The sequence below is a fragment of the Pelodiscus sinensis genome, chromosome 2 (genome assembly GCF_052426305.1).
Source record: "Pelodiscus sinensis isolate ZL-2025 chromosome 2, ASM5242630v1, whole genome shotgun sequence".
Taxonomy (NCBI): Eukaryota; Metazoa; Chordata; order Testudines; family Trionychidae; genus Pelodiscus; species Pelodiscus sinensis.
In genome coordinates, this window is record NC_143053.1 from 163,478,762 (window position 1) to 163,496,473 (window position 17,712).

Here is a 17,712-nt window from a genome sequence, read left to right on the forward strand (position 1 = left end):
AGGAAAATGATTCTTTTCCTTTGTGAACTGAAACTTAAGAGCAACATGGAATTTTCTTTGGATAACAGATTTTAGAAAATGTTCCTATTCAATTTTGTATATAGAATTTTCAAGCAACCATTACTGCGGTATCTTTTTTGCTTGAATTAAATGTTTAACTATTTAAACATGTTTCTATAATGCAATGTATAATTTTACTTCACAACTATGATTATTATAAAAAAAAAAAAAAAAACCCAAACAAATGGCCTGGTAGCATTTCAGAGTAATCTGAAGAAATGGGCTGTGCCCACGAAAGCTCATGATACCATCTCCATGTTTTGTTAGTCTATAAAGTGCTACCAGACCATTTTTTGTTTTTTTCTGTAACAGACTAACTCATCTACCCCCTGATGATTATTATAGCTTTTCAAAAAAATAAATGCTAGAAAACTGATTTTTAACTTTCCTTAGAAGACATACCTTTTCTTTAACAAGGAGTCACAATATCGTGCCAGCAATTCTGGAGATTTACTGGATGACTGAGCCATTTTTGTCACTGCATTATTATTTATAAATCGACCACAAGCCTGTAAATTACACAAGAAAGTTAAAGTTTTGGAAATCCCCCAAATCAAAGCAATATAATGGTTACCACAAACATTAAACAAACTTTACCTTATCTAATGCAGCCACAAAGCCAGCATCATTGTTGAACGCAGACATGACTAGAGCGTTGTATTTCTTATGGACATCCAACACTGTTTGTACATACATTTTTGGATCCTGAAAGAGAAAACAATCTGTTGCTTGTTCAACTTTTTGCAAGTTTCTCTAAAAAATGCAACTGACTAATGTCCTCTTAGGCAGAGTGAAAGTTTAAAAAAAGGGAGATTAGAAGTATTTAAAAAAAAAACAGAAGTAGATTTGAGACTATTAAATGCATTTAAGTGACAAGGAAAACTTGTCCTAGTCATTACTACAGTAACAGATACGTAACTTCCTCGTGGTTGATTTATACATACATAAGAATGCCAAATGTACAATGACTATTGCTGCTATATAAAGTATAAAAGGAAAAGCAATGATATCCAACAAGGAGATATTCTGAAGACACAAGTTTAATTAAAAATCATATCTAACACTTTGTCGTTCAATAAACCAAAACATGGCAATTTCTAAGATGAAACCATGCAATTAGTTTTCCAGTAATAAGATCTTACTTCTAAATACTTTACCAGAATGAAAATTATTATTAAAATTTCCAATAAAGTAAGCCAAGATAGAACCAGAAATTAATAAAAAGGTTCCTCCTTGAACAGCTACAAATATTGCAAGAAGGTTCAGACAGGAAACATTCTGAGACAAGACTCTCAGGAGACCTTGCAAGACAAAAACCGAGTCTCGTGAGCTCAACGTGGTGTCTCTCTGAAGGTGCTAAGTGTCACAAGAGTACAGGTGAGATAAATAATCTAGGTGTATTTAATAGGGATGTTAAAAAGCAGGTCATTATGTAACCGTGTAACTGCTGAAAATCTCAGCAGTTACAGCAGTGTGGGATGGAATTCAGCTCCTGAGGTGAGAGCCTGCGTATAACCATTAATGGTAACCGAAAAGACCAGACTTATTGGTTAACTAAACGGTTGTTTGTTCACATCGCTAGCATAAAAGTATAAGTCCCCAACCAGGGGACTGTGGCAAAGCCTCAGCTCTGGCAAAGCCTCAGAAGCGGGGGAACACGCCGCTGCTGCGGGTTTGCTCCCGGTGCCCCTGGTCTGCTGGGGACCGTCTCCAGCAGACCAGGGGCACCGGGAGCAAAGCGGGTCCCGCGCCAGAGCAAAGCCTCAGAGGCGAGGCACCCAGCCGCTGCGGCTTTGCTCCCCGTGACCCTGGTCTGCTGGGGGGAGGGGGCGCAGCTAGTGTGACCCCCCCCTCCCCCAGCAGACCAGGCTTTTGTTGTGGACCCTGGGGCAGAGCAGCTGGGGCGCTGCCGGTTGGTCCCGCAGCGCCGCTCTGGGCACTACTGGACCAACCCGGCAGCACCCCAGCTGCTCTGCCCCAGGCGTCCTGATTCAGCCGCTGTTGGTCAGTTTCAGCAGCGGCTGAATCAGGACGCCTGGGGCAGAGCAGCCGGGGTGCTGCTGGGTTGGTCCAGTAGCGCCGAGGAGCGGCGCTACTGGAGCAACCCAGCAGCACCCCAGTTGCTCTGCCCCAGGCGTCCCCAAGTCAGCCGTTGCTGAAACTGACCAGCGCTAACTACAGGAAGCCTGAGGCACAGTTGCTCTGCCCCGGGCTTCCTGGAATCAGCGGCTGATCAGTTTCAGCAGCAGCTGACTTGGGGTTCTTAAGTTGAATCTGTATGTAAGTCAGAACTGGCGGTCAGTTTCAGCGGCGGCTGAATCTGGATGCCAGTTCCGACTTACATACAGACTCAACTTAAGAACAAACCTACAGTCCCTATATTGTACGTAACCCGGGGACTGCCTGTATATACTTGTATAAGTATATTCAGGGAAGTAGGTGTGATGGTTCCCAAGGGAATGTAATGTAGGTGCTGGCTTGGGATGAACAGGGAGACAGATGCAAGTAATTTGTGGAGGGAAAGCAGCAGAAGAGAAAGGCAATGTTTCTTTCACTTTATCATCTGCTTGAAAGTCATCCACTTCTTTGTTTAAAAACACACAACTGTATAGTCAGTTCCATTATGAGAATATATTCTGCTCTTCCTAAATTCCCTTTTCTCTCCATAAAATTAAAACAAAAATAATACACCTGATAACTTTAACACACACACGTTGCAGATTATTTAAATACTGTTCAATGAGGCAACCTCAATATTTGTTGATTAAAGTGAGGCACCTCATTACAATTCTTTTATAATTAATCAGCACTACTTTCCCTTAATAATAAAAATATTGTACTAGAAAATAATTGTACAGCCGCTCCCCGAGTTACGACCACCTCCATTTACGACCATCCACACTTACGACCAAAGCGGTCGTAAATGCAGATCCGAGTTACGAACGGCGATCCACACTTACGAACAGCACAGTTGCCATGTAACTCTATGGGATCCGAGTTACGAACACTTCGAGTTACCGACCAAGTGTTGGTCCATAACTTGTTCGTAACTCGGGAAGCAGCTGTATATAGTTTGCAGAACTGTTGTAGATGAGAGGATATGAAAGGGTGAAGTGTGTGCTGCACTATGTTCTAACCACCATCTCCTACAGGTAGAAAGGATAAGCTTCTGAGTGCCACTGACTTGAAAAGGAACTCTGACGCTCAAAAGCTTGTCACTTCCATCAAGAGAAGTTGGCCAATAAAACGTATTACCTCAGCCTTCTTGTCTCAATTTTATGCAGCCATATTCAGCATACATAATATTGTATCTGAAGTAATAAAAGTTAAATTGATTTAAAACAAGTCAAGAGACAAGTACATAGGATGCAGTACAGAATAAAGAATAGTTTGTCAGTAGACCTCGACCACTTAGTTCCCAGCTGCTGTATTCCCAAGGAAATATACAGGCCTCTCAGTTAACTATAAAGGCCTCAGAGGCATTCACCTCTCACAAAATGAACTGTTAACAGTCAAATATAAAACTATATCCAAAAAGATACTTGCATTTAGAGCAGCTTCTCCACACTTCTCAATAGCAGCTAGACCCTGATTATGAATGTGCGTTTCCAAGAGTTTTTTCAGCTCTCCAAGGCCATCCTGGATTCGAGATACAAGGTTATACATGCGTCCCAAGTCTGGAAAAAAAGAAAGCCAATCTCTCTCATCTGTATTAACTAGGATTTCCTTTCTCCCAACACTCCAATGCTGCATTTTTTAAGTGGCCAACGAACATAGCCACACATCCATCAACATATGCATAATTGCAAGTATTATTACATAACAAATCAAACAATTTACACTAAACAATTGCAGAGTAATACAAAGAACTAGATGGCACTAAAGGACAAAACCTTATGAAAATAAAAAAATTCTGATTAAGTATTAAATCACTTCTTACTTCCGGTACACAAATCAAGAAACTAAAACCAAGATCTAAACTACAGTAAATAATAACTTATTTCTAGTTTTCATAAAGTTCCCACATTTGCGAGGAGGTGCTGTGTCATACAACTCAGTTTAAACTTTGAGTATGTAAATTAGGATTTTTGCCTCCAAGTCCTCTATAACTGATATCACTGTTTCAGCACCACCAGCAGTAATAGTGGTGGGAGTGCTAATGTAGCGTAGGCTCCAGCTGGCCAACAACATAACCACTGTATTCTGTAATCCTCTCAGAGCAAGTACACATAACACAATACTTGAAACCTCAGAAACCACCTGCAGCTTTCTTTAAAACAAAGACACACAAGCGCACACATTATTTCACCCAGTGATGGAAATAAAATAGTGTTAGCAACCGTGGGAAATCTGAGGCAAAAAACCAAGTGCAGATGTGGCCTTTGAGAGAAACTTCAAAAAGTGTGATATCTGCAAATTTTGTTGGAGAAATGCTACTGCCTCCTCATCAACCTTTTGGGACGTGGGGGTAGAGGAGATGATATTCAATGACTGCTAAGTTTTAGCAAATTCTGTTTTGTTTTATAAGCCCAACTAAAAAGAAAGGGATGATTGACAAGAGTTCCTCTACAAAACTCAAGGTCACAGGATGAAAAACTTTATTGAACATATAAAAACAACAGGCTGCAGCCAGGATTTCTCAGTGATTTTGCAGTGTCCAAATTGAAGGAGTTTGATGTCAAAAGTCAAGTACTCAGCTCTTTTTAAAAATAAGGCCCTTTTCAAGGTCTCAGGTTGAGCACCCAAAAAATGAAACACACAAAATCACTAGTTGCCATAGAAAGTCTTGGACTTAATAAACAGATACTCGAATGTTCAGGTAAAGGACAAAATTAACCATCATGAACTACATACCATGAGATGTGATAATCCAATACGGTAATGTTAGATTTTTCAGTCATATCCTACCATTCAATGTTGTGGGACTTTTTTGTATAGCCTATGAGTAGTTTATTAGAAACCCCAAATTACTGGATGTTAAATAAAAGGCAGTACACTATATCAAAATATAAACCACACAAAAATGGTGCCTTTTAATACGGAACACTAGTGACTCCTACATTAATATTGGCTAACTTTTTAAATTTAGTCACTTATAACTTGATGAACTTTCAGGATGATATATACAAACTGCCTCAAGCTTTTTCTAAAATAGTTTTTTCTGTAGTTTTATATATATACACACACACACATCAAGACTATCTGATCCACAGTTCCCTCTTTTTGTTTCAGGTCCCTGGTAAAATCTCCTGAACAGTAATTCTATGAGAGAATGTAACTCATGTGGTTGTTAGCCATATCTCAAAAGTGAAGGAACAAGCATTGTTGAATCAGCCTAGTTATACTTAGAAATCCATGAAAGCTTCAGCCTGCTTGTTGCATTTGTCTTCTAAGGTAATTTTTCCTAAGACATCTTATACAATGTTTAATAAAGACATTTATTCCTGGCATTAATTGTACTGATGTGCTTAGATACCAGCTGACTAATGCACACAGTCTCCTATATTATTATTATTGCATAATATGCTTAAGCAATTACACAATACCTCAAGAGCGAGTGGTTTGTAATACAGCGTGCCTAATGTACCTTATATATGGAGGATCACAAGACAACACATTTCTGGCAGATGAGCTATAAATAATATATTATTGCATGTAACTATATACCATTTTCATTGCGGAGTTAAAATAATCTAAAATAATTTACTTCAATGCTTCATGAGCTTAGTTCCAATGACTTGAGACTAGATACAGAGGTCTCAAGACTAGATACAGATGATTTATATTAAGACTGAATTCCCAGGCAATAGGTTAAAGCAGCTGTTTCTAGCCATGTTGAGTTATAAGATACTGGTACTTAAAATGACCAAGGAACAATTACTGCCAGTTGTGCAAGTGAAAACAATTTAAGAGGAAAGAAACTTTTACAAAACCAGTGGCTATTTAAAAAGCTGCTCAGAGATTTGGTATCATAGACATTGGTAAAATTAATGCACAGAGACTTGGAGAGGTGGACAAAGATGCACTAAGGGCACGTCTATACTTAACAGATGCTCCAGAGGTCGATCTTCAAGAATTCAATTTAGCAGGTCTAGTATAGACCTATAAATCAAACGCTGAGGGCAGTCCCCACCAACATTGGGTAGTCCTGCTGCTTACGAGGAGTAAGGGCAGCCCAAGAGAGCATTTGCTCCCGTCACTATGGCTCGGCTGAAGGTAAGCTGACTCCATTATGCATTTTGTAGAACTGGTCTAGTATAGACCAGGGGCAGATGTTTTAAGGGATTTATCATTATATGGTACACACAAGAGCTCACTTGAACCATTATATGCATAGTACTATATTTTTAAAAAGTTAGTTAAAAGCATTAGTTTCTTATTGTTCGGCAGTGGTATTTTTAGTACAGTAAATGGTTTCTTAGCTCTTTTTCCTGCTAGTGAATGAAGGAGATTGCTGGCCTAATTCTGTAGGATAATCCTTTGTACCTTTGATAAAAATAAGTAGTGTTGGCCACTCTAGTCCTCCATTACAGTTGTTTTTTGTAATTATTTCTTAATGTTATCGTTATACAATCAAATCACTTCACTGTCCCTATCTTTGCCTGTGCCTTCTGAAAGACATTCAATCGTGGCAATAAGCAGATCCATTGTCTCTCCCACAGAAGTCTTGTGCCTACTATACTTCAAACAATTTCTTATAAATATTCCTTTAGTTATATATTCCTCAAATTCTCTCTCTCTAAGCTCTTTTAGCCCCCATTTTAGATATTAACTACTGAAGTTTATATTCTCCATTGATCCATTTATATTGATTCATTTCAGTCTGGCTTCAGGCCTGGTTTTGGAGCAGAAACAGCTTTGGTTGCTCTAGTAAACATCCTACGCCGGGAGACAGATGGGGGGAGTATGTCTCTGTTAATTCTCTTGGACCTTTCAGTGGCTTTCTATACCATCGACTATGGCATCCTTCTAGAGCACCTGGCGGAGTTGGGTATCGGAGGCACTGTTGTGTGGTGGTTCCAGTCTTAGCTGATGGGACGCTCTCAGAAGATGGAGCTGGGGGCTTCTGGTTGACCCCATGGCAACTGTACTACAGAGTACCACAAGGTTCCCTCTTGTCCCTTATGCTGTTTAACATATACATGAAATGGCTGGGAGAGGTCATAAGGAGATTTAGAGGACAGTGCCATCAATACGCAGATGACACCCAACTTTATTTCTCTGTGACATCAAATCCAGGTGTGGCAGAGACGGATCTGAACTAGTGTTTGGAGGCAGTGACTGGATGAGGTCAAATAAACTGAAGCTGAATCCAGGTAAGACCGAGGTCCTGTAGAACAGGAAGCCATCTGTCTGGGAATATGATATGTTACCTGTTCTAAATGGGGGGTATACTTCCCCTCAAAGAACAGGTATGCAGCTTGGGTGTCCTCCTGGACCCTTTTTTAACATTTGAGAACCAGATTTCCTTGGTAATCAGTGCTTTTGGGCCGCTTCAGCTGATCCACCAGCTGTGACCCTTCCTGAATAAGAATGACCTTGCTATGGTAATTCATGCTCCTGTCACATCCCCATTGGACTACTGCCTCTGAAGAGAGTTCAGAAGCTTCAACTGGTCCAGAATGCAGCTGCTCGAGTTTTAACTAACAGAGCACATTATACCAGTGCACAGGCTTCGGGTATGTTTCCAGGCACAATTCAAGGTCTTGGTTATGACTTATAAAGCTCTAAATGGGTTGGGAGTGGGGTATTTGAAAGACCATCTCCTCTCATACGAACCTGCCCAGGGATGGAGGTCAGCTGGGGAGGCTTTGCTCTGTGTTCCACCACTTACGGAGATACAGTTAACATCTACGTGGAGTAGGGCCTTCTCAGTTTTTGCTCTCAAGCTATGGAATTCTCTCCCCCGGGATATTAGCCTGGCACCAAAGTTGGCACTGTTTTGTTGCCAAGCTAAAGCTAACCTTTTGTACCCATGCTTTTATTGGCGTGCGCGCGCACATGCGTGTGTCCTCCTCCTGAGGTGGTTTAGCAGGTTTTATGTCCCCCCCCCCCCTTTTGCGGTCTTGTTTTTTATTTTCTTTATACAATTTTATTTTATACATAAAAATAAAATAATAATATATATATATATAGTGTTTTAAAATTTTGGTAAGCAGCTTCAAATATTTTAAAGAGAGAAGGGAGCAAAAAATATCTAATAAATAAATAAATAAATGTTCGTTTCCATTAGTAAGACCTATTTCTCTAATAAAATGGATCTCTTTTTGCCTGAATTAAAATTACTTGTACCTTCCAATGCAATTTTTCCCTCCCCCTCCTTTTTTCTTATGCATTCCATCTATCTCACACCAGTGTTTTGAGTAGCCACTGAGCTGACTCTATGGATTTCCTTTTATTAAAAATTTCCCATTTCTCAGATTTTAAATTTCTTTATCCAGCATTAACTGCACCTTTTGATGCAACCACACCAAAGATATCAAAGTTAGCAATATTATGATCATTAGTACTATTAAGGGGCATCATCTCTGAGAAACTCCAAAACTGAAATTTGAACCAACTCACCTTCATTTTTGTCAGCATCCAGTAAGTTCTGAAACTCTGTATGAAAAATCTCCAAGTGTTTTTCAATAAGTACTTGCTCGCATTTTCGTGCTAATTCATCCTGTGTGCTCTCATGAAGATAAACCTGAACTCTACGCTGTTCCTCCAAAAGACGAGCTTCTGCCTACAGAACAAAGATCCATGTACTAATGTATAACAGCTGAGATGGAACAGCAGTAAAACCAATGGCTGCAGTATAAACTGATTAAAAAAAAAATCTGTTGATGTAACATTATAGCTGTCTATTTAAATACAGAGAATATTGTTCTCACAGGAAAAATAGTGCAGCTTCTTTTTGTTTATATGTAATACTTTGTGTTAGTGTCGACATCATTAATTTTCCTGTTTTAATCTGTTAAAACAGCAAAACATCACTGAAAAATATTTTCATCCTATGGCTCTGAACAGCAATATTTTCAAAATAAATGAGAAATCAATCATGGCAGAGCATCTGCGGCATTTAAGACTTCAGGCTTTCCAGTGTACAGTTAAAAATAAACATGAAGAGAAGGTCCTGTATACTTACACTAAAATTAACAGACAAAAGTAAACAATTTTACAGTATGCGCACAACATGGGTTAGGGGGTTCATAAATACAGCATATAGGATTACATACAAAAACTCTCCAAAATTCACAAACTGCATTAGTATTTATTTTAATCCTTGGAAACCTACATATATATATTTCTGCTGATCTAAAATCCTAACTGTTTAGTGTTTATTGCAAAACTTAAAACTGAATTTATGTGTATATCACCAATTGTCTAAATTTTGTTTGTAGAATATGCTAACAATTCTCTTTATGATCTGTAAAAACAGCAGGGTTAGATGAAGGGGCACAAGGGGCCCCACATTGCAGACTACGGATATTTTTATTAAAAAAATCCATCACAAGATAAAGAAAATTAGAACACAGGTTTATTCATGTTCCTAACTGTTAAACTAAGCATTAAGGATAAGCCCACACTGAGTTTTAAAACCTACACATTAGATGGACAGAAAGGCCTTGCACAAAATAAAAATTTCAAATCATGCAGACACTAATCGTTAGCTAAATTCATTTCTATTAGGGATGTCAACAAGTAGTCAACTAGACGATTAATGGATAGCCTAATCTTATTGGTTAATCTCGATATATAGCCTCATACTTCAAGGGAAAAGACTGTGGGGATTAGGAATCAACCTTCCCTACAAGCAAATTATTCTTTAAATTGCCCACTGCAAGATTTATTGCACATTCTTCTGAAGCATCTGGTACTGGCCAGTGTCCATAGCACTGGACTAGAAGGAGAACTGATTTAGTCCCCAGCAATATTTACATTTCTATGAGTCAAGAGACTCCATTGCTTAGCCCCTTCTTCTTATAGATAGTATCAAGAAATGTACTGGTCAAAAGAGAAACACTCAACTTGAAATGTATTCATTTCCAAAAAATTAGCTCAAAATAATTTCTCATATGGCACTTGCTCAAGTTCCTCTGCCAATCTCTGTGCTTTCAAAATTCTATTTTATTAAGCATTTCACAAAGCAAGAGGAGAGATACCTCAAAAATAACATTGGAAACCAACTGATTATACAGAAGAAATACACAAAGAAATAAAAACAGGAAAAAGTAAAAAGTAAATTTCAATATTAACCTGTTGAAATACTCTTCGGTGTTTAGAGTAATAACAGATAATAAACCTCAGCCAGAATTTGTGATTTTTCACTTTGATGGGTCTCTATGAATCCATCCTTTACCTATGGCTACACAGACTATCACACCTTTACTCCTTCCCATCTCCCATGGAGTGAGAGCATATTTCCTTTTAATTCAGCAAATATATTACAATGCATAGCTAATGTCCATTTCTGAACTTCAAGTAAGAAACTGACTATAGCCATTTTACATCATAAATCATATTTGAACCTCCATGTGCTTATACAGAGCTAAAAGTGTTCTGGACAATCATGTACCATAAGTAGTATGGATTAAGAAATTATTGTGCAATAAATACCCTCTCTCGTCACCAAGAATTTAGCTCCTGGCATGAAAGCCACTGGAGTCAATCAAGTGCAATTTGCTTTTTGGAGTCTCATTTTACTAATACTGATGAAGAGAACAATTCTGTTCCAGATATTTATATTGTACAGATCACCACAATGTATGAGCACAAGCATTGTCTACGAAACCAAAGAAAAATTAAACATCCTGTGATATTGGACTCAAAATACCCGACCGACACTATCTGCACACTGAAGAGGAAAAAGCAGGAGAAATAATTTAATACCTAATAGCAACTAAACAGTTAGGTTAACTTGTGTGGGTATTTCTACCACTGTAGTGAGACCATAGAAAAGAATCAGCGGAGAAGAAATTTGTTTCAGTTATCTAGTATCTAGCCCCACTGCATGCATTTTTCCTGAAGGCCCACATCCCTTGGTCTCCGTGTATTCTGTGTGTTCCCATATTCTTTAGACTGGTGTCTAATGCACAGCTTTTTTTGTTTGTTCGCTTCAACTGAATTCATTTGAGGATGAATGCTGGATGAACCCAACGTTTGGATTGGGATTTACGGTACTGGGATTCCTTCACTTTTCAGTGCTGTTGCTAATACTGACTATTTTTGTTTGTGTGTGATAAGGTTTTCTTCCTTTTCTCTTTTGAGAGGACAGAAAAAGCCAGAGCAATAAATCAAAAGGGAAATAAGAATTGCTGATTCAACAGTTATTGGAACACAAAGCTAGATATATCTGAGATTGATTGATACTCAGTAAATAACTCAAATTCAATTATGTTAGGATGGATTTTAATGTACCCTTAAAACTTTTGTATATTTTAAAGTTCCAAGCTAGCTCCTTCTAGTTTGAGGTCTGATGAAACAGCATCAAGAGCGCTCTAGGACTACAGTTGCAAAGCATGTAATCATGTTTTCATTAGAGTACACAAAAAGCCCATGTTTTCATCAAATCAAATGGGAAGGAAGATGGAATCACTTTGAAGAGGGAATTTATTGAAAATGTATATAATGACCATTATCTGAGATAAACAAGATCTATTTATTCTGCATACAATAAAACTGATCCAACGAATCAGGCTCAAAGTTGTCAAATAATCTTTAACCAACTTGTTCCTAATTGTCAGAGAGACTTGCCAATGAAATTATCCAATAATTTCAGTTTTTACCTAGTGCTATTTAGTAGGGTTCATTACCCTAGAACAGTGTTCTTAAAACTTTTTAACCACACAATCACTTTTTTCAATTTAAGTGCAAGGTAAGGTCTACCTCAAACCCAAATACCCTTGCCCCATTTTCCTTCCCGCCCCTGCTCCACCTCTTCTCCAAGGCCTCACCCTGCTCACTCCATCCTCCTCTATCCTCACTCACTTTCACCAGGCTAGGGTAGGGGTACATCCTTTGGTCTTGGGCCAAGGAGTCTGGAGTATGGGAGGGGATCTGGGCTTATCCCAGGGTAGGGATTGGGATCTAGGAGGGGTTTCAGGGTGCAAACTCTGGGAAGGAGTTTGGGTGCAGGGAGACTCACGTCTGGGGCAAGAGGTTGGGTGCAGAAGAAGGTTCAGGGCTGGGACAGGAATTCAGGAAGCAGGCTCTGGCTGGGCACCGTTTAACTGAGACAGCTTCCAGGTGGTGGAACAGTGGGGTTAAGGCAGGATAAATCCTGCTCTGAACCTGCACCACTCCTGAAAGCAGCTGGCATGTACATCAATGGCTCTGTAGCACCATGTGTTGCCCCCCATCTACAGACACTGAGCCCACAGCTTCTACTGGCCAAGGTTCCCCGTTATTGATCAATGGGAGCTGCAGGAGTAGTGTCTACAGGCAAGGACAGCATGTGGAGAGACCTCGTGCTCTGCCTCTCCCAGGGCCTGCAGGGACATGACAGCCACTTTCAGGAGCAGCATTTACCATAGGAATAATTACTCCAGCCACAATAGGTTAGGCATTGTAGAACTCACTACTCAATAGAATTAAATGTAAGCGTGAGAGAGAAATGAAAATTATGAAATACACAGACCAGTCAAAAACCAAAACAAACCCACTTTGCAAGCAGTAAAACAAATAATAGCAACCCCCCATGTATGTTGGGTCAGGAGATGAGAGTGAAGGACAGAGTGTGTTTGTGAGAATGACAGACACACACAGTGTGAGAGAATGACAGAGATTTGAATCCCTCCATCCCATTCTCTCTGTGTGGAGATACAGTACAGAAGTGGGGGGAGCCCTGACATCAGCACTTCCTTGCTCCCTCCAATACCCTGCGCAGCAAGCAGGAGGCTCCCAGGAGGGCAGCTCCAAAGCAGAGGGCAGGAGAAGCGTGACAGTGGGTGGAGAGGCAACTGAAGTGCCAGCACTTGATAGCTCCCTGGCCAAACCAGTCAGGATCACCTGTCAGAGGCTGCAAGATCTATCTGTAGATCCTGATCTACTGGTTGGTGACCACTGCCCTAGAAGATCCAGAGGAGATAGATTAAATAATCTATCCCCACTTCTATGGGGACCAGTTTGATAAGGAAGTGGTCTGATGGTTGTTTTTGTTGTGTTTTTTGCAATGTGGTCTCCAGGGCCTACATATATCATTTAGGTGCCACTGGTACTAAATCCCCATGCCATCTACATTTCTATTAGCTGGCATATGCAAAGCTCTGATGCTTCCCACAGTTAAGGAAAAACTTGGAGCTCAAGGTAAATTGAGATTTTGCAGGCCCCCTGGGATTTTCTCAAACTAGGCAAGGGAACACCTCTCTCACCAGTGAGGCTCAGTCCAATCATCACATTCCTAAGTCAGCAGACCTAAGTCCTGACATCTGTCAGACCATGAATAGCAAGTCCAGATGAAGATCACTGAGACATCTGGGCAGCCCAGCACCTACATATAAGATGGCCAGAGACACAGTGAATGTGGGGCAAGAATGACAGAAGAATCCAGCAGAAAACACAGGTTACTTAAGTGGCTAACTTGGATTTGGTGCCTAACTTCAGAGTCTTTGTATTTGAGAGTCCTGAACAGGGGAAGGTGACTATTTGTGGCCCATTAGCCAGGTGCTCCTGGTCAGCTTCTAGCACATAAGCCCCTCTTTCTCAGTTTCACTCTGGCTAAGTTAGGGGGCTCACAGCTCAGCCTGCAGGCATCCAAGGATCCCTTTCTTAGGCACACAAGTCTCCCTTTGCATTGCATAGAGAACCTGGCTCCTACTTTAAGACAAATGATACCCTGAAATTAGGATAACACCAATGAATAGATCAAGACCTAAGTACCTTTGAGGATCTGGGCCTTTGTCTCTTAAAAACAAGACAGGCAAGGTTTGGTATAGATCGTTTCAATTCTTAAATCTAATAATAATTTTTAGTGTGCAGTACTCAGCCTTCTTCCTGTTTGCAATCACATTAATTCTCCACACTCTTTCACGTGCCTTGATCTTTTTGGAAGCCTATATGGATTTCAGCCACAGGCAGGACAAAGGATCTGAGCAAACTACATCACAATAAAATGGTCACCAGATTCGGGGTACATTAACATCTGCTATTCCGATGCATGTAAGAGCTCATAGCTTGCACAATCACTCTTTGAAACTTGGCAGAATAAAAAGTGCTTAAAAGAGATTGCTGATGGTAGGCATCAATTAAAGCAAAAATGCAAAAGCCAAAAAGAATGTCTCTGACTTGTTTTAATGTCAAAAGAGGAGACTATCTATTGTCTACTCCAATACAGCTGGGCCATTGGGGAAGCAGCAAGTGAAATACCTTTGCACTGCAAACCAAACAAAAAAGACCTTTCCCTCTCATGCTGGAACAACAAATGCTCTCAAAGAGAATTCTGCTGAACTTTTCCTAAAATCTGCTTCTTGATGAAAAGGGGATTTTGTCTAACCAACAAAGGCAGTGAGGCCCTTTGGTACCATTTACAAGCCCAACTCTTAGTACTGGAATGGAAACTGGGGCCTGTAAGCCACTACAACAGTTAATAGCTTTTTCATTGGGAAATTTGACAGGCCTTTGACGTACCTGAATGTATGCAATCACTTCATTTGCTATGCTCATTAAGAAAGGAGAGTTTCAAATCACTGTAAAAACACTTAAGGGGAGGAATTTCAAACCAACTAAGAGCAACAGAGATAGGAATAAGAACACCTCTGTTGAAAATGCAGCGGAAAGACAGCAAGTATTTTTGCTTTACTACAATAATTATCATCTTAAGAACTCAAATATTTTATCAGTGCTTACCTCCAATGGATTTTTGGATCTAGGAAATAAGCACTGAACTCCAGCTACTTAATAATAGCTCACCTTTTTCATGTATTCTGTGACTGGGTTCTGTTGCAAGAATTCAGTACTTTCTCTCGTATAAAACCTCTCTGTGTCAGCAAGAAACTGAGATTCAAAAGACTCTTTATACACTGTTAGCGTAGGTCCCTTTGCAAAGGCATCATCTTCATTCAGTCCCAGTTCCACTAAAAACCAAAGTACACAATGATTAATTGACCCTCCATTAAATGATCTACTATACATTTTGAATGTTTAGTTCTCTCCGCAATTAGTTATGAATCACAGAAGTGCATCCTTAATTCTAAACCAATGATGTGCACCAAGAGACCCGCCCCCCCAATTAATTATGAATCTATTCTGTATAAAAAAAAATTCAGACAACTTTACTGAGGATAGATGAAACTGACAATGTGTGCTTACAGTTTTCATCTAAATAAAAACTCATGAAAATAAATTGATTTTCACAATTTGATCTCTGGAACAAAAGTATCCATTTAGTTTCTTGCTCATCTTCTTTCAAACAGGTATATATTTCACCTACTGAATAAAGTGGTCTTTATTTTATTACTCATTTGAATTACTGTAACATTTAAGAGCCCGAGTCATGGAACAGTATCCTATTATACGAGGCATTACACAAAGAGAGAACAAAGAACAGGTCCTGAAAATTGATGTTATTTCACAGAAACATGAACTTCGGCTGAGTTCCGAAGTCTGACAAATACTATACGCTGTACAAAGAAAATCAGAACTGAAGCTGAAATGTCCTTAACCTATCCCAAAGTATGAAAATAAAGTGACATGCAGTTATTAGGAATTTAAACAGAATAGAATCATCACATTCTCTTATGACACTTCACATTTTTAAGTCAATTAACAGAACTCCACAAAGAGTGCAGCCTTGAACAAATGTGTTTTTCTGGAGAAGCTGGCAAAGACAGCAGATTAAAAATTGGCCAGGACTGTATGCCTCAGTCAGCTCCAAGCTGCTGACTGTACTATAGAACAAATCTCAGAGGGGCAGCCATGTTAGCCTGTAACATTAAAAATAATTAGTAGTCCTGTGGCATATCAGAGACTAACAAAAATATATAGTGTTATGAGCTTCCGTGGGAAAGACCCACTTCATCTCAAGTTTTGGGGGCTCCAACAAGCAGGGCCTGCATTAGACTTGCTGGGGCCGCAAGCCCCATCATCTGGGTCTTGATCAGCTTACTTCACAGGAGTCCTTGTGGCACTCTGCTATGGAAACAAATAGTTAAGGTATCTTTTTAATATCTTTTCTTCTTTGCAGATAAAAGGCTAAAGCCTTCAGATGCCTACAGAATATCACCTTTCATCTGAGACAAGTGGATTACCTGACTCATATGAAACTCAAAAACTACTTTAGGAATGAATCTAGGGTGAGGTCACAAGACCATCTTCTCTCTACAGAAAGAGCTATAGTGGTGGGTGCACCCTAAATGCTCCAAGCTCTATGGCTGACATTACAGCTTTTAAGAAGGCCAGCTTCATGGACTGATGGACAACAAAGCACGAGGTTAGTGGCTCAAACGGAGGTTTAATGAGCAACGGTAAAACAAAACTGAGGTCCCACCAAGGTGTAATTTTCACCAATGGTGTAAAGGATTTAATAGTCCCTTTCAGCAATTCAGTTGTGACAGAATGAATGAATATAGTATGGCTGTTGATTGGAGGAGAGAAAGTGACAATCACTGCTAAATACACTTGCAGAGAATCAGAAGAAAATCTGAAGATTTAAGCATAAGATGATACACTATGATAGCAGAGATCTAGCAGATTTTGCAGATGAATTTGAGAGTTCAAATTAAGACATTTTTCCATTTTCCTGAGTAACAGCTTCTTGTAGAGTCTTTGCTATTTTGAATAAGGATGGATTGCACCCTTTTAGAACACGAGCACACTATTTCTGATACCCATTAAATGCCAGGCTTTGAGTTGTATCAATCCTGGACTGGAGTGCTTCAACTTTTCCTTATTCTGGATTAGGAAGTCTGGCAATGTGAGGATGTTCATGGGTAAGTGAACTGAGAACTTAACCAGATCCATAATTCAAAACTGTCTTAGCCATTTGGTCCCAATGGGAATGATTCAAGCACTGTCTTCATGGATTTTCTGTAGAACCTGTGATATCAATGGGATGATAGAAAAGGCATACCCAAAGAGACCCTTCCAGGATACCAGTATGGTATCTTCCATTAAACCCTTTCCCAGGGCTGCTCTGGAATAGCACCGAGAAATTTTCTTGTTCTCTCAGTAGACAAAAAGTTCTTAGACTGGAATTGCCCTCTGGATGAAGATGCCTTCAAGAACTGAATTATGACTCCTCCGCTGGTGACTGAGGAAAAAATGTCTGCTTAACCTGTCCCCTAAAGAGTTTTATACCTTTGGTAAATATGTTGCTAGTAAGGTTATGTGATTGTTGATGCACCAATTCCAAAGAAGGGACTACTTCAATACACAAAGGGAGAGATATCACCATGGGCTGCTGCCCTCCACCACACACACACAATTACTTGCATAAAATACCACTATCTATAATACTGTTTGATATTAGTTGGACATTTATGGATTGGGTGAGTGAGAGGAAGGGTTTGCAAGGTTGATGGACTTCCCAGTTCTAGGACGTCCATAGAGCCTAGATATTTTGTTCCATATGATAATTCATGTGAGCTATTCAACCCAAAGGGAGGCTAACAATGGTTACCACAGGAGGTTGAGTGAGGAAAGGGATTTGCCACCTGAGCCTTCTCCTGTTTT

At 39.7% G+C, this 17,712-nt stretch overlaps 1 protein-coding gene across 2 annotated transcripts in view; it reads right to left on the reverse strand.

The window, feature by feature from the left end:
• CUL1 (cullin 1) overlaps nucleotides 1-17,712 on the reverse strand; it is a 94,389-nt gene that overhangs the window by 19,800 nt on the left and 56,877 nt on the right. For both annotated transcript variants that reach the window (XM_075921712.2, XM_075921711.2), the window contains exons 7-11: nucleotides 14,953-15,116; nucleotides 8,626-8,788; nucleotides 3,607-3,737; nucleotides 658-765; nucleotides 463-569 (exon numbers count right to left, since the gene is read on the reverse strand). In XM_075921712.2, coding sequence (XP_075777827.1) covers nucleotides 463-569; nucleotides 658-765; nucleotides 3,607-3,737; nucleotides 8,626-8,788; nucleotides 14,953-15,116 — 673 coding nt within the window. The remainder of the gene's footprint in view (nucleotides 1-462; nucleotides 570-657; nucleotides 766-3,606; nucleotides 3,738-8,625; nucleotides 8,789-14,952; nucleotides 15,117-17,712) is intronic.